This window comes from Rhizophagus irregularis, chromosome 12, assembly GCF_026210795.1.
Source record: "Rhizophagus irregularis chromosome 12, complete sequence".
In the NCBI taxonomy this organism is placed as follows: Eukaryota; Fungi; Glomeromycota; class Glomeromycetes; order Glomerales; family Glomeraceae; genus Rhizophagus; species Rhizophagus irregularis.
This window is the reverse complement of record NC_089440.1, coordinates 136991-159790: the sequence shown is the minus strand read 5'-3', so window position 1 is coordinate 159790 and position 22800 is coordinate 136991. Positions and strand designations below refer to the sequence as shown.

Sequence of the window (22800 nt, the reverse complement as noted above, 5' to 3'; positions counted from 1 at the left end):
TATTCGAAAATAAATATATTGACTTTAATCTTGTTCGAAGGTTTTTGTAGTAATGATCGTTTATATTATAGTCATTTTAAAAGAATATCGTCAGAATAGACGAAAAAAATCATATTATGTGTTATATGTGAATAAATAAGGAAATATTTTTAGTAGAGGTCACGGACGGATATCTGCATAGATATGCAGATATCCGGATAGTAGTTTAAGGTGACGAATAAAAAATCCCAGATATGCAGATATCTATAGATTTCATCCCCTATTCTTTTTTTTATCATGACTCATGGCAGATCTTGATCCGTACCAAAAAATCATTTACTTTTTAAAATTATTTAATTGACAATTTATATAATTATGATTCATCCGGATTTTACGGATCATTAATTCGGATTTGTGAAAGAACTTACGGGAAGTAAGAGATTTAAATAGTTAGGATGTGCGTTATCAGCTGACAGTGCGTAATAATGATACAAATATCATATTTAGAACGTCATGATTTTTCACCTGATTGTCCGGGTGACATTCTAGAAATTAGGTAACTTGTATTTGTAGCCTTAGGTAGAAAGAACTGTCAATGAAATAATCAGGGATGATCGACAAATAATAATAAACTTTTTCAGGAATTCAGGAATTTAATGTAAAAAAAAAAAATATTGAAAAAAATTATTAAAATTATTAACTGAAAATTACAAAAAATATAAAAAATATTCAATAATTAAAGCAATTACACTATTTAATACAAGTAAATTGATGATATTATTATAATTATTATAATAAGCAGCAGAAAAAGGAGGATCTTTAGGAATATTATCATTTATGCGAGTAACATTTAATATATGATTATTTCCTGAAATAACCTTTTCATTATTTGAAGAAGATTTTTTAATAAAATTTGATTCAAAATAATAAATATCATCATCTGTATGATTCATAAGTTGTAAGACACCTTTAAATTTAATGGACCCACTTTTAGCAGCTTGTTTATGACGTTTCATATTAAATGTTGATGGATTAGGCGCTGTTGTGGCTTTTGTGCTGTAAGTCGGTGTAATTGTAACTGCATTTGTAGTTATTGAAGGTGTGGGCGTAACAAATGTTTTATAATCTTTTGCGTTAGGTGGATTCCATATATAAGTTATATGGGAAACTGTATATGCAATGTGATGATTAATTAATTAAATGACATTTTTTCTTTAAATTATAATTACATATAATAATAAACTTACGATTCAAGTCAACTTGATTCGAAATGGTTGAATTACCAGGTCCATTACAACCACTCACATAAACATGAGCAGAAATTGGGTCCCAATATCCGATATGTTCACCATTAACAGTTTCGGCCCAAATTATAAGATTTCTAATCGATTTTTTTTTACCTACATCGATTTTTACACGTATTTTAGATCCTGATGGTGCCCATTTTTTTACTTTAACTTTTACTTTTACCCCTGTTGTTGTAACATTATTTAATTCTTTTATCGTGGCTAATTTAAAAGAATAAAAAGAAATAATGAATTTATAAAATCTTTAAAAAAACAAGATTATCGTTGAAATAATTATACGTACCACTTGTACAAATGTTACCTACTAAAGCGTTCGTGTTAGTTATAATTCCAATGTATAAAATAATTAATACCACAATATAAGTAGATAAAAAACTATATTTCCTCATTGTTAAAAAAAATAGGTAATTTGCCGGGGAGGAAATGAAAAATTCAAATAAAGGATTATTATTATTTATACTTATTTAAAATTAGGTTTTAAATAAATAATGCATTTGGCTTTTTTCTTCTCTTGTCAAAAATATATATTTTAAAAAGTGTTTTATACATCCGATTTAAAAAAAAATTTTTATATTAAAAATTTTCGAAGAAGGGAGAGTAAAAAATTATGTATCCAATGCAACCTTTGAAACGCCTTTTAAATGTTTTGTTAATCAAATTCGGATTAATATATACATATATATACTATATAATATATATATTTTTTTAACGAAAATCCTCCCATAACTAAAATCCTTTTTATAAGAAATATTTCAGTTAACTTATGGTAAATTCGAAAGAAAACATGCAATTAGCCTATTGTCGTACTAACTGCTAAATGAATTTCTTTGTAACCATTTTATAAACATTACTTAATCAATAGTGTCACCATTAAATAAATTCTCTTTCTTTTCAAAAAATCATTTCTAAATTAAGAAAAATTCTATAAATAAGGCTCAATAAATAGATGATTTACAATAGTTACACGTAATTTTTTTGCAAGAAAAATAAAATTTTTAATACTCAGTGCGGAGGTCGAACCCGCGGTTCCACGCTGGCTAGTCTCAAGGGCGTTGAAATTGTAAATATTAATCCGCGCGTGGAGTTCTAACCAACTGAACTAATTGGAAAATATGGAAAAGTATTTTTATTTATCATGTGAAATTAAATATTCTAATATATTTCAATTAACCGCAGAAAAAACAAAAATTAATATAAATTATTAAGCATGTTTTTGTTTATTAATTTATTAGTTTAGATAGCATAAAATTATCACTAAAACCGTAAAACGTATAGTAATATTTCTATGGACAATAAATTACTAATATTCGCTAAGGAGTATCATGATGATACGCAACATATACAGTAATTCATTTTATAATTGAGTCTACTTGCCTAGCTGAGTTTAGTATAGTGTCAGCTGAGTTCAGTATAGTGTGATTTTGGTTTGATTCCGCCAAAATTATGAACTACCAAAACTAGGAATACTCAGATAAATATCCACATCATACTATACAGTCGAAAATACTGTTCTTGAAATTTTTTTACAGATTTATAAATATTTAAACAAATTTTTTCGTGTAACACACATCGGCACCTTAATACTGTAATCATAGTTTAATGTTAGTGGTCAAATTTCGGATCAATTATGATGAAGTAAACTCATAAAATAATTAAAATATTATATTTTGTTACTATACTATAGAGTTTTGTTGTATTGCATAAAATTAGCATAATTAGGCCATTCCAAATTAATTTTTAGTTTAACGTCCTCCCCTCCCCCCTCTATTTTTGAAAATTTTAAAATAATTTAAACACATATGTTCACATATGTTTAAAGCACCCCCTCTCTTTTCTGAAATCGGGTGTACCGAATATTTCCGACTTTACTGAAAACTTCCAAAAATTTTAATATGTTTAAATATTATGTTTGTTTAAATTATTCCCTCCCCCCCCCTTATATAGTATTAACCAGTAAATTATACTCTGCATCCCTGTAGACTCAATTGTGAAAATATATACTCCAACATACATATTGCCTAAACATTGAATATTCGACTTAACCATATATTAAAACATTAATTTTGATACAGTATATAAAATGTAAAAGTAAACTTGTGCTTTTATATCTGTATATTGTTGCGGCCGGAATTAAATTAGCACTTGTTGAAACGCTTTTCATACAAAAGCTCAAGAGCTGGATAAAATTATCCCATGATTTCGTCAGCGGAAGATTTGTCCGTAGGTGTTCATGACGTCAATCGTGCATTTATAATTGGCTTATACAAGAGATACTTTTATGGGGTGAGTTTATCTATTAGTAGCGTAATCATATAGAGAAATTTATATCCGTAAAAGATCGTGTAATATGATTAACTGCAGCAAAACAAACTATTTGTTATTTTTTTTTAAAAAAAAATAAATATTTAATGGAACTTTTCATTATTATTATAAATAATTTGTATAATGAAAGATTTATATACATTATCTTATAACTATAAAGTATAAATACGCAGAAAACGTTAATTTTTGAAACAATCGGAGATTACTGCGGCTAATGAAATTACCTATTATTAGTCGCAACAAAATAAGATTTTTTCTTAAAAAAAATTACAAGCCCAGTGCAGGAATTGAACCCGCATTTCCACGGTTTTGATATTCTGTAATTCAGAACAATAGGTGTGGCGTTCTAACCAATTAAACTAACTGGGCGATTTATTTGTTGTATTCTATTAAAAATTTATTTTATGGATAAATATTTGATGACCAATTAAAATTCTTAAATCTCATACATAGTCCAAATGATTCATGTGTATATAGTTGTATATTAATATATATTTCCCACAATCTTACATTATCAACATATAGTATTTCGTGATTTATCGCAGCAAAAGAAACGTTAATCGGAGATATCGGAGATTACTGCGGTTGATAAATCACACAATATTAGTCGAAGTTTATTTTTTTAAAAAGTCTGTACGCAAAAAAAAAAGTGGCCCAGTGCAGGAATTGAACCCGCGTTTCCACGGTTACGACTTCACATTTATCACGTAATGTCTTATAAGATGTGGCGTTCTAACCAACTGAATTCACCATGCGATTTATTTACGTTGCTGTAGTATATTATTTAATATTGTGTAATGTATTTTCCTATGTGATAAAATAAAATATAAGAGATAGCGTATTATTAACATATAGTATTTCGTGATAATATAAAAAATCTCAGCCATGGAAAATATAGAATTTACAAGAATTACAAAGAAAATTCTAGTACAATGAAATATTAAATATTTTGAAAATTACTCAATAAGAGGAGATTTGCATAATCCAATCAAAAAAATAAAAGCGGATGGTCGTGATGTACCGCAGCAAAGAAGCAATTTTTTTTTTAAAAAAAATACATATTTAATGAAACTTTCATTATTGTTATAAATAATTTGCATAATGAATATTTAAATACACACATAAATTATTATCTTATAATTATAATCTTATAGAAACGTTAATTCTGAAATTAATAATCTGACTTATCTGAGATTACGATTACTGCGGCTAATGAAATATATTTAATTAGTCGCAGCAAAATATGAATTTTTTTTAAAAAAAAATTGCACAAAAAAAAAAAAGCCCAGTGCAGGAATTGAACCCGCGTTTCCACGATTCACGTTTATCACGTAAGTTTTATAAGATGTGGCGTTCTAACCAACTGAACTAACCGGGCGACTTATTTACTGTATATTCTATTAAATAATTATTTTATGGATGAATATTTGATGACCAATTAAATTTCATACACAGTTGAAATGAACAAATTTTAAATGATTCATATTGTAATTAACCACAATAATAGTGTGTATAATATATATTATCCACAATATTACATTTTCAGACCGTGAAATTAGAGAAATTAAGGTGTGGCGTTCTAACCAACTGAATTAACCACGATTTATTTACGTTATTATAGTGTATTATTTAATATTGTGTAATGTATTTTCCTATGTGATAAAATAAAATATAAGAGATAGCGTATTATTATATAGTATTTCGTGATAATATAAAAATCTCAGCCATGGAAAATATAGAATTTACAAGAATTACAAAGAAAATTCTAATATAATAAAAAATATAAATATTTTGAAAATTACTCGAGAGATTTGCATAATCCATTCAAATAAAAAAATAAAAGCGGATGGCGTGATTTACCGCAGCAAAAGAAGCAATTTTTTTTTTAAAAAAAAAAAATATATATATAAATTTAAATTGTAAATAATTTGCATAATTAATATTTAAATAAACATATAAATTATTATCTGTTATCTTATAATTATAATCTTATAGAAAACGTTGATTCTGAAATTAATCTGAAATTACTGCGGCTAATGAAATATATTTAATTAGTCGCAGCAAAATATGAATTTTTTTTTTAAAAAAAATTGCACAAAGAAAAAGGCCCAGTGCAGGAATTGAACCCGCGTTTCCACGATTAAAGCTTATAACATAAGATTTGAAAGATGTGGCGTTCTAACCAACTGAACTAACCGGGCGATTTATTTGCGTTTGATCAGTATTTGTACTATTTATATTTTTGAAAGTATAAATTTTGTGTCGGAATACTGTAAATATACGCTTGTAACGTAAAATATTTTCATTATTCATTAGTTAAAATTATAATGAAAACTTTATAATGGTGAGTTATAGTACCTTCAAAATACAGTACTACACCTACCTGTATACATGAAGATTTTCGCTTACCTTGCACCAGAACTTCGAATTTGTATGATACTAGGTATTATTGCCCATCGTTTAGGGTACAGTACATACATAAATTATTTTCTTTTAGATTTACGTAAAAAATCATGAGAGTATCTGTTTATCATCTGCGGCTAATAATAATCGACAAATATACTAGTACTAGTAACACAGATACAATACACAGGAAATCGGATCTTCGATAAACCGGATTTGGTGTTATTTCGGATTTTTCTCCCGGAACCAAAGATATGCTGGGTTTCTTAGTAAAGTCGCGATATTTTATGAATCGGACTTGATTCTATATCAAAAAAATTTTGATATATCCTAATTTTGCAAACATACCTTTATATTATTGTAATTTTAAAAAAGTTTAATTCCAGCCGAAATGATTAATTTCGACCAGAATTAAGATTAATCATTTTATACCGAAATTCTTTACATACAATTCTTACCAATTTTTTATTTTAAACTTTCAATTAAAGTTTTATTTTCCTGTAAACCTTGCTACATCAGATTCTATCATAATTTTCATATAAAATCCAGTGTAAGAAGATTTTTTGATATACGGATCCGATTTACATAAAATACATACGGTATTACCTTTTAATACCAGCATTCGGTAATGATAAAGGATTCAAATAATAAGTCATTTAAAATCATTTAAACATGTGAAATATTTTGTGAAATCTTATTGTTTTCTTTTTCAGTTTAAATAAATGCTAAATTATCGTGATATTATCACGTATAAAATGTTACGTTACTTTGCGTGACATTTTTTAGAATTATCATTTCACCGTCTCAAAAACCTAATTAAAAAAGACAAAGCCACATCAAACCATATATTTTATTTATCTTCTTAGGAATATCTTGAGATTTTCTTCGAATAACGATAAATATTCTAACTTCCATTTTGCTGTTTCATAATCAGCAGGATTTGTATTCTTCCAACTGTGCGATAATTGCATTATCAAATTGAATATTTTAAGATTAAATTTCATAATAGGACGAAATTACTATTGCTAATGAACTTATCACGCACTTCAATGCGATTCGACTGATTCGTTGTATAATTTTTTTAAGACAAATATATATGGAAATGATAACCAGTGTGGATATGAAGTGTGGCGTTATGTGATCATTTATAAATACAACTAGGAAAGAAGAAAGCAAGGGTTAAAATGTGAGGTGACGTCAGAAGGAAAATTACATGGGTTACGTCCACGCTCAAATACTATTCTTTATTAACTCCACAGTAATATGAAATTGACGATGCTCAAAAAATCAAATCCATATGCCGATAATTGATGCGTGATGTTTAATACCGTCCAACTTTCGGATTATGACTGTTGTACTGGACAAATCCAGTGATTTACATCAACTACTGTACCAACAAGTGATAGCACTGTAAAAGCTACTGCGACTATTGCGCGCAGTATGAATGAATAGAACGCAAACGCAATTAATAACTGCTTAATTATCATACCCTTGAAACAATCCAAATATATTGACATCTCAAAAAGTCGGTAATAAATTACATGATACTAAAAAAACTTAATACATAAATTTATTATTATTTTTTTTTTAAAAAAAAAGTCCTGAATGTTTGAATTTATTTCTAACATGTACAATTTTGATGATATATAACTTATTAATTAAAAAAATTTACATCATAAAATGGAAAGTTGTGGAATCATCCAATTATATAAAGATGAGTTTTGTCAAAGTGGTGTTGCATAAAATGTAATCTTAAAATTATCTAAATTATCTTAAAATTTCCTTACAACCTTTTTTAAATTTTTTTTTTTTATCTTTATACTTTTGAATGTGAATAAAATAAACAACCGGGTTTATTTTGATCCGTAAATATGCAAACAAATGAATATACGACAAATAAAGAAGTGAAAATGTTTTTTTTTTTTTGCCATTACAAATCCGATAAATAAAATACGGGCCTAAGCCTAAAAAAATTCGTAGTCGAATAATTTTTTTGCCATTACAAATCCGATAAATAAAATATGAGCCTAAGCCTAAAAAATTCGAAAAAATGAAAATCACGAAAATATTTTCGCTAACGTTTTTTTAACCAAATATGGAATTTCAGATATCACCATGCAAATCGATTAAATCATATAATTCAATATAAGATTCTAAATTATTGCACCAACTATTTTCATTTACATCATAATATGAATAACTAGGAAATACAGGAGATAAAGGAGATACGGGAGATGCAGAAAGTATGGGAGATACAGAAGGCACGGGAGACGCAAAAGATACGGGAGATGTAAAAGGTAAAGAAGATAAAGGAAAATATAAATCTGTTGGTAAATCTGTTGGTAGTTCATCATAAACTGGACTATCAAATTCTGTTAAGCGAGACCAATCAGAAGAAACATCAGCCACATTTCCCACATCAGTTACATTAGTTAAAGGATTTTCATTATTATTATTATTATTATTATTATTATTATTATTATCGTCATTATCATCCACATTAGTTTGATATTCAAAAATGAATCTAGGAATAATATTATAAGGATTATTTTGTTCATTCTTAAATTGTTCGTTTAAAAGTTTTTGAATTTCCTTTTCAATTTTCTTGTAATGTTCTTTAACGTTACTTGGCTCATTTGACCAAAAAATACCGGCCCATTTGCTAACTTTTACCATTTGATCATTATAATTCTCCAATTTCAATTGCTTTACAAATTGTTGTCTATAAATAAAGAATGAATTTGGAGATCTAAAATACGCTCTAGAAAGTGGTCTACTACGAAGGAATTCTTCTGCCGTCATTTTTGGTGGAAATGGCATTGTAATTTTTGGCATATCTTCCGGAAGATTTGATAAAGAAGTTTTCTTTGAAGAGGGTGATCTTGGCATGTTTTAGTCGATTAAATAAGAAGGCTTTAAAAAAAATTGATGATATTTTTGTATAAATCTTTTTTTTTTTTCCTCAAAAAAAAAATCTTTGCAATTTGCTGAAAAAAAAATCTCGAGAAAATTTCTCTTTTATATATTTTGGAGTGGAGTTTCCACCCCGTTGTGGCTGAAGATATGTCAGATTCGGAAATGATGACCAATATTTTATTGGATCGTTACACCAAGTCGAATAAGTTCGAACATTAGCCATAATTAATTTATTACCTATATAGGTATGTAATATACCTTCAACGAGAATTAATTTTTATAACAATGTAAATGAAGATTCTTAATGAATTTAATAAATAGAAAATCCTTTCTTACATTATTTGCATTATTATCCAAAAATAGGAGAGTTTAACAATAAATTTTAGGAATTTGTATTATAAATATTAATACGCGAATATTTTTTATTGATCGGTTTTAAGTAAATTTTTTTTAGTAAAATTTGAAGTATTAACACATTTCTTTGAACGCATTTCTTTTTAAAGTCTACAAGAAATAATTAAATAACTCCGAGTTCTTTGTGCCAAAGGATAAAAATTTTCCTTAAAATCTCGGCCGCAATTATTGAGAGGTGTAACATTTAATAATAAACTTTAAAAAATTAAAGAATATTAATGCAAATCTTTATTTATTTACATAAATGCATATCAATCCGTAGGAAAATTATTAAATGTTGGAGAATACAATTTTTGAATTATAATGACGTCAATTCAATATGATTAAATTCTCAATTATTCTTTAGATAATTTAATGTTTGTAACAAATTGTTATTTTAAGGAATAAAGGAAAATCCAAAAGAAAACCTCCTAATGAGTTTCAAATTATTTTGATCTAAAATTTTCTTCGATAGAGAAAAAGATCATTTGATTACGTTTGTACGACATAGATCCTATTATAGCGAGTTTATATAGTCATGTACGACGTAAATCACTTCTAGAACAACGTTCTATCAAAGAATACTTCCGTCATAACAACATGACAATTAACTAATCATAATAATAAATAACAATGATTAATTTCGAGTCAGGTTTTTTCATATCTTTACTCGAACTAATGCAGTAAATAATCTTTTATATTAATTTCCTTTTCTGACAGTTGGTTGGCAAAACAAAAAATTCTAAAAAAAAAAATCCATAATCATAATTTATTATATAATATTTTTCATTAAGTAATTTTGCATGAAGAAATTATTGGATATTTCGGTCTTGAACCGATGTTTGTCTATTCCCATGAATGTATTATAAGACTATAATGCTAGAAATCATAAAAAAAGAAAAAGAAAAAAAAAAATATTATTATTATCGTTTAAATTAATTTAAATTAATTAGACATATACATTGAATTGAACATTATTTACTTTTCAATTGGGTGAAAATGATTCAAAATTCTTCGTCATTGTGCTTTATTATAATTAGATTTCTGCATTATGATGATCAAATTTGCAACAAAGAAATTGGAAGGGCTGGTGAATTTACTGATATTCCACAGAATGTTCTGCTAATTCTAAATCCTGTGACACAAAAGTTTATCTTATTGATCTGCTTGGCTTGTATCACTTTACTTTTGATATTATTGGTTAAAGACAAGAGGCGCTAAGACAAGAAAGTAACACAAGGGTAGTTTAATGTGGCAAATTTGGATAATACTTACGAAAATAAGTCAATAAATGGATTAATTGAAAATTCTAAGTGGAAAAAAGTGCTTCGAACATGGATTTATCTTGTTTCTATCCGGATTTTCCGGTTCTATAAACCGCAGTCCGATAAAAAAAATTACTGATTCGGGCCGAATTTATAAAATTAAAGATCCAAATTTATGTAACAGAACAATTTCGTAAAATGGTTAATTAATTGTTCCGAATTACAGCCGAAATGCTTTGGAACGTCGTGGCTTAATCATAAAGTTTTTACATTTTCAGTAATTTAAATTAAAATTACCAAATATTTCTTAATAAATTTTCCTTTTATTACTTTTATTAATAATTTTTAGTAATTTTTAATATTAAGAGATAAATAATTTTATATATAATTATATTTTCTATCAAAGATAAATTATCCGGACACCATTTGTATTCTATAATTTTCGAAAAAAAATTTTGAAGTTCCTGGAGGACCCCTGAATACGGAGATATAGCACTTCATTGTACAATCAAATTTTTTAATACTATGAAAATAAATGTAACCTTGTACGGATTCAGGTTTTTGTACTAATTAACATATGCTATTATCACCGCGGAGGTTCCAATCATTGTACTCAGGGCCCTGTTCCTGGTCGCAGAAAATCACGTGGCATAAACATGATGTCTGCTTTGTTTATTATTTATGTAATTAATCATTCCGACAACCTTTTTAAAGTAAAATAAAAATTTGTCGTTTTTTTGACAAATTCATCGAATTCATCTGATTGTGTTAGTTTTTGGGCCGGTCTCTAAATTTTAAGAAATATTTAACGAACTTCCAACTGGGAGTCTAGGACTGACCTAATTGTCCGGAGCGAAGCGAAGGACTATATATGTCTACGCACTATGATGATCTATGGAAATAACGTGTAAATTTTCAATCACGTGAGTTTCTCTGTCCAGGAATTCCAAGGCGTTATGCTGCTAATCAGCAGAAAATTACCGGAATTCCAAGGCTAATTAGTAGAATATCGCCACATCTTTATTTATTATACCTCGCTCCGGACTTACAACGGTTCCCGTTTCCTAGTAATAAAAAATAGAGCTCAGCCTAAAAATAAGTGGCTTGACAGGTTATGGCTTGACGGCAAGATATAACGGCGTGACACGACTGACACGTAAATCTATGATCAACAAGATTACAGAATTACGGAAAGTTACCAAACTTGGTTAAATCCGGAGTCATGGACCCGTTTAATTATATATAAATTGGTTCCAAAATTCCCAAATAATAATTTTCTTTCTTTTTTTCTTTTTTCTTAAAATCATGGAGGTAGAATCTAAGTTCTTACCAGATTTAATCAAAAATTTCGAACAACTTTATGAAACAAAAGATGATTGTGATCTTATCATTTATGCAGGAGAGGAACCAAATGCTCAAAAGATTTACGCTCACTCGGTTATCCTTCGTTGTCAATCAACTTATTTTTACACAGCATTTTCGAATAATTGGGCCGAAAAAAAGGATGGAATGTACATATTTAACAAACCTAATGTTACGCCAAATATTATGAACAAGCTTATAAAGTAGTGTAATCAGATAAATGTTTTTTTCATAAGTCGTTTTTTTTTTAAAAAAAAAAGAAAGAGAAATAATTTAAATTAAAATTTAAAATTAATTGTTTTTTATTTCAGATTTTTTTATTGTGGAAAATTAGATTTGGATTTTGAAAATGCTATAGATGTTATAAAACTATTAATAGCTGTAGATGAGTTTGGACTTCCTACTCTTGCGGAACATATTCAAGAATTTTTTGTTAATAATCAATTAAAAGTTGATCCCGTCGGAATTCTTAAAATAATTTTTGAGAATGAAAATTTTTCAACTTTACAAAATTTATCATTGGAAAAAATTTGTCAAGAGCCACATATATTATTTCAAAAATATTCTTTTTTGACAATACCATCACATATTTTAGAAAGCCTTCTTAGTCGAGATGATCTTATGTTAAAAGAAATTGAAATATGGAACAACTTAATTAAGTGGGCTCATGCACAAAATTCTACCGTCAATCGCGATCCTTCCGCTTGGACCAAAGATGAGATTAATATAATGGAGCAAACCATACATAATTTTATACCATTGATTAGATTTCAAGATATCACTTCAGAAGAATATTGTAGTAAAGTGATGTGTTATAAAAAATTATTACCTAAAAAATTAAAACAGGAAATTTTACAATTTTATTTAATGCCTAGCGTAAGGAGAATTATTGGATCATTACCACCAAGGTTACCTAAAATTGATTCCGTTATTATTTATCCAGAACACGTCAAATTATTCGCAAGTTGGTTGGATAGAAGAGTTGAACCCTATAAAAAAGCTCAAGAGGTTCAATACGAATTTGATCTCATTTTACGTGGAAGCGTGGATGGATTTACTTCCCCAGCATTTCATTATAAATGTGATCCTAAAGAGGCAAGTATTGTAGTCGCAAAAATTAGAGGAACAAATAAAATAGTTGGCGGGTATAATCCACTTAATTGGAGTGGAGATGGTATTTTCAAAAATGCACCAGATAGTTTTATATTCTGTCTTGATGATTATCAGAACATTAATACAGCTCGTTTAGGTAGAGTAATTAATACACAATACGCTGTAAGTTGTTGGGTTGAATGGGGTCCACTCTTTGGATTTTGGTGTGGTATCAGTCATGATTTAATGATGCATCCAGATGGTACTTGGAGTTCAAAGCCAAACTCATATCCTGATATTAACATTCCAAGGAATTTTGAGATTGATGATTATGAAGTATTTAAAGTAGTTAAGATAACGGATTAGTTTATTTTTGTGATGATGGATTCTTTGAGGGAAGATTATTTCGAGGACGTTCTAAATAATTTCAAAAAAGTATTTTATATTTTTTTTTTTTGATCATCAAATTATTTAATTGTACGTGGTATTATATATTATTTAACAAATAAAGATAGCAGCAAAGGTGAACCCATTTTGTTAATTGTATGTGATTTTGATTTAACTATTAATTATCATAATAGTTATTTATTTCAATTATTTAGTTATTTATGTACGCAGATTTTAAAATTTTCAATTATTTGATTATATATTTATTATTTGAAAACCTTTTTTTTTTTTTTTATGTAATTAATTAAAAATTATATACTGTATATAATAAATTATTATACAAAAGAGAAATTATATCTAAATTAACCCAAATTAACCCAAAATTCTAATATTTTATATCATCTAAATCTAAATTAAACAACTTTTGGTACGCACTTATCTAATAAAGTTACGGATGGTAAATTTACTATAGGAAAGTCTTTTTTTGCTACAAAGAAACCTAAATCACCTACAAGAGTACTTTCAAGATGTGGTTGATCATTTCCATTACATCCACTTTCACTACCAATTGAAACACTAGTACCAAGTGTTGTTTTTACTTGGAACCCAGTTTTAATTTGAAAAAGTCCATTAAGTACATCAAGACCAAAGGATAATTGTGGCTTTAACGAACCACTAATACCAGTTGAAATAGTGACACCAACAGTTGGATCATGTGATTTTGTTTGTGGATCAAAACCGGATTGAACAAATTTTGGCTCATCAATCAAAGTGAAATTAGCACTAAAATTTGGTATGTCAATTTCACCTCCAGTACGAAGAGTTCCTGTTATATCTGCAGTTATTGAAGCTGAAGCGCCAAGATCTATCGAAGGTCCAATATTAAATAAATTTGATATACCGAGAGGAGATAAAGGAATACTAAGAAGTTGAATATCAGGGGGAGAAAGACTAGCACCAACTTTACCATTAATAGAAAAGTCAAGGTTCATCTTAATGTTCCCTTTAACAGAAATTGTAGCATCTGTTAATTTAAAGGGGAAAAATTTACCACCAATTATCATGTTAATTGTGGCTTCACCGTTTACAAAACAATTAGCACAAAGTAAAGTTTCCTCAGTATTATTTTGTCCCAATTTAATAAGTGGAATATTTGGTTTTGAAGATTTTCCAGTCTTTTCATCAAATAAAACATTTAAATTTAATTTTTTGCTTATATCAAGATTTTGAGCTCTTTTACGTGATCTACGACGATTTACGTTACGTTTTTTCGAACCTCCATCGACCCATGAAACGTTAATAAGGAATTCATCTGCTTGATCCGATATTTTACTTTCTTCAGAAGTAAAACTCACTGATTTATTAGGTGCATCAATGACCTTATCACTAACTATAAAAAATTGGGTTTCAGTTTTACCAAAACATTCCCATTTATCTGAAATTAATAAGATAACTTTATCGGGCCAATTGTTAATTTGATCGATATCATTTTGCTCCTTCAAACCGAGAGTAATTTTTCCATCATTACAATTAATACTTGATACTCCACTTTGATCAGGATTTAATGATGGTATCTTTGTTTTAAAATAAACATCTGCTTTATGAAATCCTTGGGTATTTGCATTTTGTTGACTAAAAGAACCACGAAGGTCAGTTGATGGTATAAATCCATTATTTTCTGCAACAGAGCCAAAAGTTGATGAGTCTGCTGAAGAAACAATTCCAACAAGTAAAAAAAGTAAAAATGAATTCAAAATGAAATTAACCATTTTTATTAAAAAGAATGTGTATATATATATATATATATTATCACCTTCCGGGGCGAATTATGTATAATTATATATAGGTAGGTATATTTAATCCTATAAATAAAGTGACGTATCTAACGTCAAGAAGAAAAAAAGGGAAGGAGAAATTCAACAAATTATTTAAATTTTTTTTTTTTCCAAATTTACCAGGAGGCGTATATATATCTATATTTTTTTTTTTTTACCAAAATTATAGTTTAAAATGCATTATGGGATACAATTCAAACCCTATTCGGATTTTTTGATGTACTTATTCGGCCGATATTCGCAGATTTTTTCCTAATAAGTAAGTGAAGACATACGTTTTAGTTTAGGTACTGGAAATTATTTCATTGTTTTCTAGAATTTATATCTGCTTTTCCCGAAACTTTTGTAACCTCCACTTAATTCAACAATCTTCAGCAAGGTCGGTCCTTGCTTAATTTAAAAACAAAGAGGTTTTATCTTGCATTTTTCATATGTAAAATCGATACAAAATTCGAAATTTTTATTGGTGAAATATCTTTTTACCTCTTTTTAGGAGAGAATTACAAGATTTTAATAAAATTTATACGCTTAATACCGACATTTCAATTCTTTCAATAATGGTTAGTTAACTTTATTCTGGTTTTCCTCACAATGTTTGACATGATGTACCAAATGTGGAATTGTGATATCACTCGAAACACTACACTAGAATGAAAATTTCAATTCAAATTATATTAATATTTTCTTTGTCTATATATAATTTCTTTAAATTTCATTATAAACGAATAATATCTGTCTCATTTTAAGATATTTCGGATGAACAACGCAATGGATCCAGGGATCGACTAAATAAAACCATATTAGGAGACATTTAATTATTTACCATTTTGAAATCTGAAACAAATTTAATTAGATTATTCTGCGAGTATTTATTAATAATACTTTTAAAGTTTCATATTAACAAATTTATTCTATAAAGAAAAATCTTTTTTTCAAAATAGAAAATTTTTTTTTTCATTCCATACTTTCATTACGACATTGTTACTGCAAACATCGGATATAAAGCATGATGTTATAATGATGTTACAGCATATAATTATTCGTCATTAAATAATAAATAATATTTAGAATATGATTGGTTAAACTAATTTTTGCCACTTTGGTGACGTTAAATTAGATCTACATAGTATTTGTAGGATTGTCGGATATTACGTCACATGATTTTAAGTAAAATTGTTACACGTCATTTGGTCAAATTTTTGAATGTAATATTCTAACACAAAGGAAAATTGACGGATTTGCCGGAAAATATCAACATACTTATTTCGGAAAAATTTTGCCTGGTGATCCATTAAACATAAATTGTAATATGAAAATTGAGAATCTCGATTGAAGCATAAAAAAAAAAAATACAAGGAATAATGTTTCGGCGAAAACTTACTTCGAAATAGATAGCCAATTATACGTAAAAGACAATCATTTTCGAATATCTGTTATGTAAACATTAGGATCTCGGTTAAATCTGTTGCGATAAATTTACTTTTTACCAATGAAATATACAATTGTAATTTATTTTTGTTTGATATTTTTAATGATTAGCAACAAAGTTTTGTTGATCATCAATATAATTTAATTGGTTTTATTTTTTTTATTTGGTAAAAAGTTAATACATGCGGTGGTTTTGAAATTATTATTATTGTCAAAAATTAAAAATAAAAAATATTTAGAAAATAATGCTGATGTTACTGCAAGATAACAATTAAACGAAAATGGAATGATTTTGACAATAAAAAATCTCATCTGTTTTAGATTTTTGCTATTTTCCAATTCCTATTAGTTATGTCTCTTAGTTATATTTTAAACTTTGTTACACAAATTAAAAGCTTGTGGGTTTCACACCCATATAAATATCAATTACACAACATAAATGATAACAAAACAAATAGGATTAATTTATAATATTCTTTTTTGGTTTGGTCGAAAAAATTTAAATTAAGGCGCCATTCTAATATAAATAATCAGCGAAAAAAACCGAATAAAAACTTCCCGCCACACTTTACATAACACACTTTACACAAAAGATATTTATTTAATACGCATAAATAGGCTCCAAAAGTTTTCAATTTATATATATTTTTTATGTTGATATTCTACATTTCTTTATGAATGTCAACTACGCTATTATAAAAAAAAATGATATATATATATATAAGTAACACAAAATAAAATAAAAAAAAATAATTATTAATTCTAGAAAAAAAAAGGTATATAATATGAATCGATCTCAACCTATAAATTTAATTAACGGTAAGATGTATTGTCAGTAAGTAAAAATATTGATCACTGATAAGTTCACACGCTTTAATTTCATATTTAATAAAAAATTCTTCATTATTCATTAGATGGGCAATCTTTATAAGCGAATGTTATGAATCACAATATTTCATAGTAACATATTACGTTAATCTAGTAACTGCAACAATTTTCACACTATTGGCTGGAGTAAGTACTGTTTTTTATACTGCATAATCAATGATAAAAATAAGAAAAGGTAGTTAATTTATCTTAATTTATAGGGAATCTTAATTATGAGGCTAATAGCACATCGAGAATTAAATCTTTTATCGAATGGAATAATAGCACCATTAGAAGGGTTTTTGGGATTTTCCATGCTAGGCGGTATAGGTAAGAAACATTATTTATTTAAATAATTAGATTAAGATCATGTGAATAAATTCTAAATTTTATTTATAGCGAGAATTGTATGCAGCGTAACGTTCATAATTGATGTTCTTCCAACATATTATATATATCGAGAAATGATATCAGATGCACAATGGATAACAGCTCAACTTTCTGTAATAACTTATCTAGCGGGAGTATTTCGTACATTACCTCGTATGGCATTTTTTCAACCATCTTATTCTGATAATCAGCCTTCAACAACTAATTTGACATTATGCGTACCAACTTTATATTTAATAAGAATATTATATTGGACAATATCAATTACGTTAATTATAATAGCATCTGGGTCAGCAATATTAGCAGGATATTTTAGAATGAAAGATAATAGATTTTTATTAAATGTATTTACTTCAACAAGATTAATTACTTACGGAATTTCATGTATAATTTTAGTAATAGGATATGGTATATATGGAAGATTATTGATAAATTTGACAATGCAAAGTTTTGATTTGGTTCAAGGACAAGGTGGGATTGTTGAAGAATGTCAAGAAACTCATGTTACTGAAATAATTAGAGATGAAGATGGAAGAGAAGAAAGAAATATACATAAAATTTATGTTTTAACAAGAGGTGGTGAAAGAAGTGAAATTGATTTAAGAAATTTAAGATTTAAATATCATATAAGAAAAATGAAAATATTTAATCATTCTGCATTAATGACATTTGCTTTTTGGTCATTATCAAGTTTTATATTAGCATTTTGGCATGATCAAATTTGGTCTACTTTATTGTTATCAAAAATTCAAGCTTTTATTGCTAATATAAGTACAAATTTAATTATCTTGACAGTTTTGATTGTTATATTATTAAGTGAATTGGTACATCATAAAGGTCAAAATTCTCTTGATGTAACAAAAGTTACCAATAGTAATCAATTATCAACTTTTACTCATTCTATTGAAGAAGCATAAAATTTACTAAATACTAATTAATAAATTAATATTTTAATAAATAATTTAAGTAATTTAAGCAAATTCTTTTTTCACTAATTGATTATAGGCCAGTTTCAGTTTATAATATATACACATGCTGTTATAATTTGATAAAGCTGGTTTTGTAGATCATTTATCCTAATTATTTATCCAAATACATGATTATCTGCTTAATTTCCTGGGGTTACAAATGTGACCAATATGATGGAAATTCAAATGATTTCATATAATAAGAAAATTAGCTTCTCCATCTCTTGTAAAATAAATTTTTTTTTTTTGAAATATTAGTATTTTAATATTAGCAGAAAATACACACTTTTTAAAGTAATTTCTTTCTATAGTTTTAAAATTTTTTGTATTTATATATTTATTATAAAAAATTGAATTTTACATTTATTATATAAATATTTTATTTAAATAAATATTATTACAAATTAAATAATTCTATTATTTATAATTTTCAATTTTTCAGACTTTATCGAATAATGAGGTACCAGTCAGATTTCATATACCTGGTAGAATCTGTACAATACTGATATCTCGGCGCAGATCGGTTACATATTAGAACTTAGTTTTAGAACTACCGACAAAAATTAGCGATCACGTGACATATTTTTAATTTATCACCTCGTCCGAGTTTCACTGTTTATATTTATCTGAGAGACTTAGTTTTTTTCGAGTAGGTAAAAACTCCTGCGCTAAATTTTTGTCGGTGCGACTGGGGTAGTTACATATTAGTTACATATGCATATCATACTATTTTTACAAATATCATACTCGTCAATTCAATTCTGAAATGATATATATATATATATATATGCGAGTATTCTGATATCTCAAACCATATCCCCGATATGTATCCTAATTTTATATATTTATAAGCATATTTTTAATTTATATATCTGATATAACAGTTTATTTATTTATTGTATTATTACATAGTAATATTTTATTCTATTATATATATCTATTCTATTCTATTCTATTCTATTGATTTGACACTTGTGTTTCCATCCAAAATAATTGATAGCGCCACACGAAGAAACATACCATGAAGGATTATTCAGAATACCCAGGAATCTAAAAACAAAAAAAATAGGTGGTTAATAAAATTTAATAACGCCATTAATACCCACCCAAAAAAACTTACCACTCCACAAAGAATTATTCCAGGAATCTAAAAAAAAAAGAAAAAGCTGTTCCCGTAACACCATAACAGACCGCAGGTATGAATTTCGTTTCTAATAACAAAAAAAAAATAAGTAAATAACGGAAATATATTTCTTTTTGTAATTTCCGTTTTTACCTTCCGATTCCTGACTTCTGACAAAAAAAGAGATTATTAGATCATCGTACTTATCAACATCTTTTCTTAGAACATATATCCGTCTACAAGTAGAGAATAGAGATTTTGAATGTTTGGTAATTTCGGCTTATTGAAGAACAAGATGCTGAAGAGATGAATGGCAAAGGAGGATGAATCTACATTAGTTATAATAAATGTCAATTAAATAAATGATATGTGATGGCTTTCATCATCAGAGGAAAAATCTTCTCTACTACGTTTAGGTGAATGAGAAGATGCAAGTAAATACGATTGGAGAAAAAATCGCTATGAGTTTCGTTATCATTGATGACCATACGATTGGTCAAGTTTAATCCATCTTTGCGATGTTCTCACCTTCTTTTACACCCTTTTTTCTCAGATTTATGACATTGATGTTACCCAAGCAAACTGGAATCCCGGATCCTAAAAGAGAAAAAGGAACCATCAATCAATATAATGTAAAAAATATAAAAAAAAAGTTTCAAAATTTCGAAACTTACCACCCGTCGGTCGGAAATAGTGCCAACGGTCCAAGAGAGTCCGGAAGCTACTAAAAAAAAAAGAAAAAAAAACAGAAGGTTAGTATCCTTCTAGTTAAAAACTTTTTTCCGAAGCTTACCAGTCCGAAATAGTATCCGACGGTCTAAAAGGGTCCGGAAGCTACCAAAAAAATATTCTTGTATATCTATTTAAATAATTTTTTTTTTCGCTTACCAACCCTAAATAGCGTAACGGTCTAAGTTGTAAGCTAAACAAAAATAAATAGAAGGTTAGTATATATATTCTTAATTCCTATACGCCTTCTAATTAAAAACCATTTTTTTAAACTCTCCAGTCTGAAATGGCAGTTCGTTGAAAAATTTCTAAGAAAAAAAATACAGTAAAAAGGGGTGTTTAATAAATAAAAAAAAATGATCCCGATTTAGTATACTGTATTACGGTAAATCAACTACTCATTGGCGTCTCGTAAATAAGTAAAAATATCCAAACCTCTAAAAATAAAAATAATTTCACTTCACAAAAGATTATGAAGCTATCTATAGCCAATGTCGAAAGAACGATCGTTTTTCTTTAGGATGTGTGATTCCAAGTTATCTCCAAGGGATATTAAAAGGAAGTTTAGGGGGATTTCAAACCATTAATTCGAACAATCGCGTATCTGGAGCGTCGAAAGACGAACAATATTTTGATGCGACGGATAGTTTAGCGAATCCGAGGGTTGGTAATGGTGGAAAAAAAATCTATTGCAGGTATTGTAGGTAAAGAGAAAAGAATGTGTAGGTACTAGGTAGTATCAATGTAAATAGGAAACGTGTTGTAGAAACTCAAGCCACTAGAGGGTATAATGATGTCGATACTAATAAAGTCATCGTTAAAAAAAAAATAATAATAATAATTGTTAATTATCTAATTCTGTGCATATTATTTTATATAAAGGAAGTCTAAACGCGTCTGCTGCCGTCTAGTACAATTTCGCGTTTGAATTTAACCGGAATATATAGTTTAAATATTGACGTTATATAAAATGTTAAATTCTAGTAAATTACTTATGACTTATCGGATGATTAATAACCTTTTGCAAAAAATCCGATTCTTTATATTACATGTATTGTAATATCATATGCAATATGCATATCGATTCTTGCCTTATATTTATAAGGCATATCAGGCAAATTTCAATTTTCCGATGTGACCTGATATTTACTTGATATTTAATATACTGATACTTATTCAACCAGTGGCGCGATTATGTAATCGCATTAATCGCGTTCTTATCGATCTTATTAACACACCAGTTTTTTATGTTCCTGTTTACTCGATTTTATTTGTCGACGACAATTAACTTTTATACACAATATTCAAACTTGAAATCTATAGTTTCCAGGCCCCTGACGCCCCACATATAGTTTAAATTTTGTCATACTATTTAATCCCCGTACTGGGATTGGAATCGATAATCGAATCAAAATCGAATCTTATTTGTTGAAGAAAAAATTAAAAAAATTAATTCAACATTACATCCAAAAATTAAATATGATTTAAAATATTTTCAAAAAAGAAAAATTGATCGATAATGGTCTTCAAAAACTTAAAAATGACAAAATAATCGGGCAAATGATCGGCAATGATTGATGTTGTAACACCTGAGCCCATAGAGAATTATGTTTGCCACCTCAGGTATTAACAAAATGACTCTTTATTAATAATATAAATAAATACAATAATATGCTTGGTTTAATAACATTAAATAACAAAATAAATAATTCATAACAAAATTCGTCTAATTTTCTCTCTTTTCCAAAAGTTGATCTTCACGCCCTTTTATGTTTGTTTTTGTGTAACTAAATTCGTAATTTCGATTCATGGATTTAAATTATTAAAGTATTTCCATTATTTTAAAGTATTTCCATTATCTTAATTTTGTATCCATTTGATCATCATGAACTCCTGAATTATGATTTATAATATTAACGTAGTGATCAACAAATTAATCACTTGACACCTCAGATCACTTGATTTCATCCAATTTAGTATCTTTCGGATCTTCTTTTATCCTTAAATCTCGTGACTAATAGTTTAAGGTCATCA

At 27.5% G+C, this 22800-nt stretch overlaps 6 protein-coding genes across 6 annotated transcripts; 2 read left to right on the top strand and 4 right to left on the bottom strand.

Annotated features, from left to right (window-relative positions):
* Positions 1-686: 686 nt before the first annotated feature.
* OCT59_003642 (uncharacterized protein) lies at positions 687-1675 on the bottom strand (the record flags this gene model as incomplete). The annotated part of the gene is made up of 3 exons (XM_025331756.2): positions 687-1147; positions 1227-1487; positions 1570-1675. 3 exons carry the CDS (start codon positions 1673-1675, stop codon positions 687-689), a joined length of 828 nt encoding a protein of 275 aa, XP_025183148.1.
* Positions 1676-8114: 6439 nt separating this feature from the next.
* OCT59_003641 (uncharacterized protein) lies at positions 8115-8900 on the bottom strand (the record flags this gene model as incomplete). The annotated part of the gene is made up of 1 exon (XM_025315331.2): positions 8115-8900. The coding sequence occupies one exon, from the start codon at positions 8898-8900 to the stop codon at positions 8115-8117; it is 786 nt and encodes a 261-aa protein (XP_025183149.2).
* A 4218-nt stretch (positions 8901-13118) lies between these two features.
* Positions 13119-13405, top strand: OCT59_003640 (uncharacterized protein; the record flags this gene model as incomplete). The annotated part of the gene is made up of 2 exons (XM_066147778.1): positions 13119-13121; positions 13175-13405. The coding sequence occupies 2 exons, from the start codon at positions 13119-13121 to the stop codon at positions 13403-13405; spliced, it is 234 nt and encodes a 77-aa protein (XP_065996450.1).
* Positions 13406-13667: 262 nt separating this feature from the next.
* Positions 13668-15398, bottom strand: OCT59_003639 (uncharacterized protein). The gene has a single exon (XM_025315334.2). The coding sequence runs from the start codon at positions 15193-15195 to the stop codon at positions 13840-13842; it is 1356 nt and encodes a 451-aa protein (XP_025183152.1). The 5' UTR covers positions 15196-15398; the 3' UTR covers positions 13668-13839.
* A 2115-nt stretch (positions 15399-17513) lies between these two features.
* Positions 17514-19286, top strand: OCT59_003638 (uncharacterized protein; the record flags this gene model as incomplete). The annotated part of the gene is made up of 4 exons (XM_025331757.2): positions 17514-17524; positions 17604-17703; positions 17778-17886; positions 17956-19286. 4 exons carry the CDS (start codon positions 17514-17516, stop codon positions 18861-18863), a joined length of 1128 nt encoding a protein of 375 aa, XP_025183153.2. The 3' UTR covers positions 18864-19286.
* A 661-nt stretch (positions 19287-19947) lies between these two features.
* OCT59_003637 (uncharacterized protein) lies at positions 19948-21029 on the bottom strand (the record flags this gene model as incomplete). Its single annotated transcript, XM_066147777.1, has 8 exons — positions 19948-19964; positions 20035-20125; positions 20191-20200; positions 20264-20366; positions 20566-20634; positions 20712-20761; positions 20831-20871; positions 21027-21029. The coding sequence occupies 8 exons, from the start codon at positions 21027-21029 to the stop codon at positions 19948-19950; spliced, it is 384 nt and encodes a 127-aa protein (XP_065996449.1).
* Between the last annotated feature and the right edge of the window lie 1771 nt (positions 21030-22800).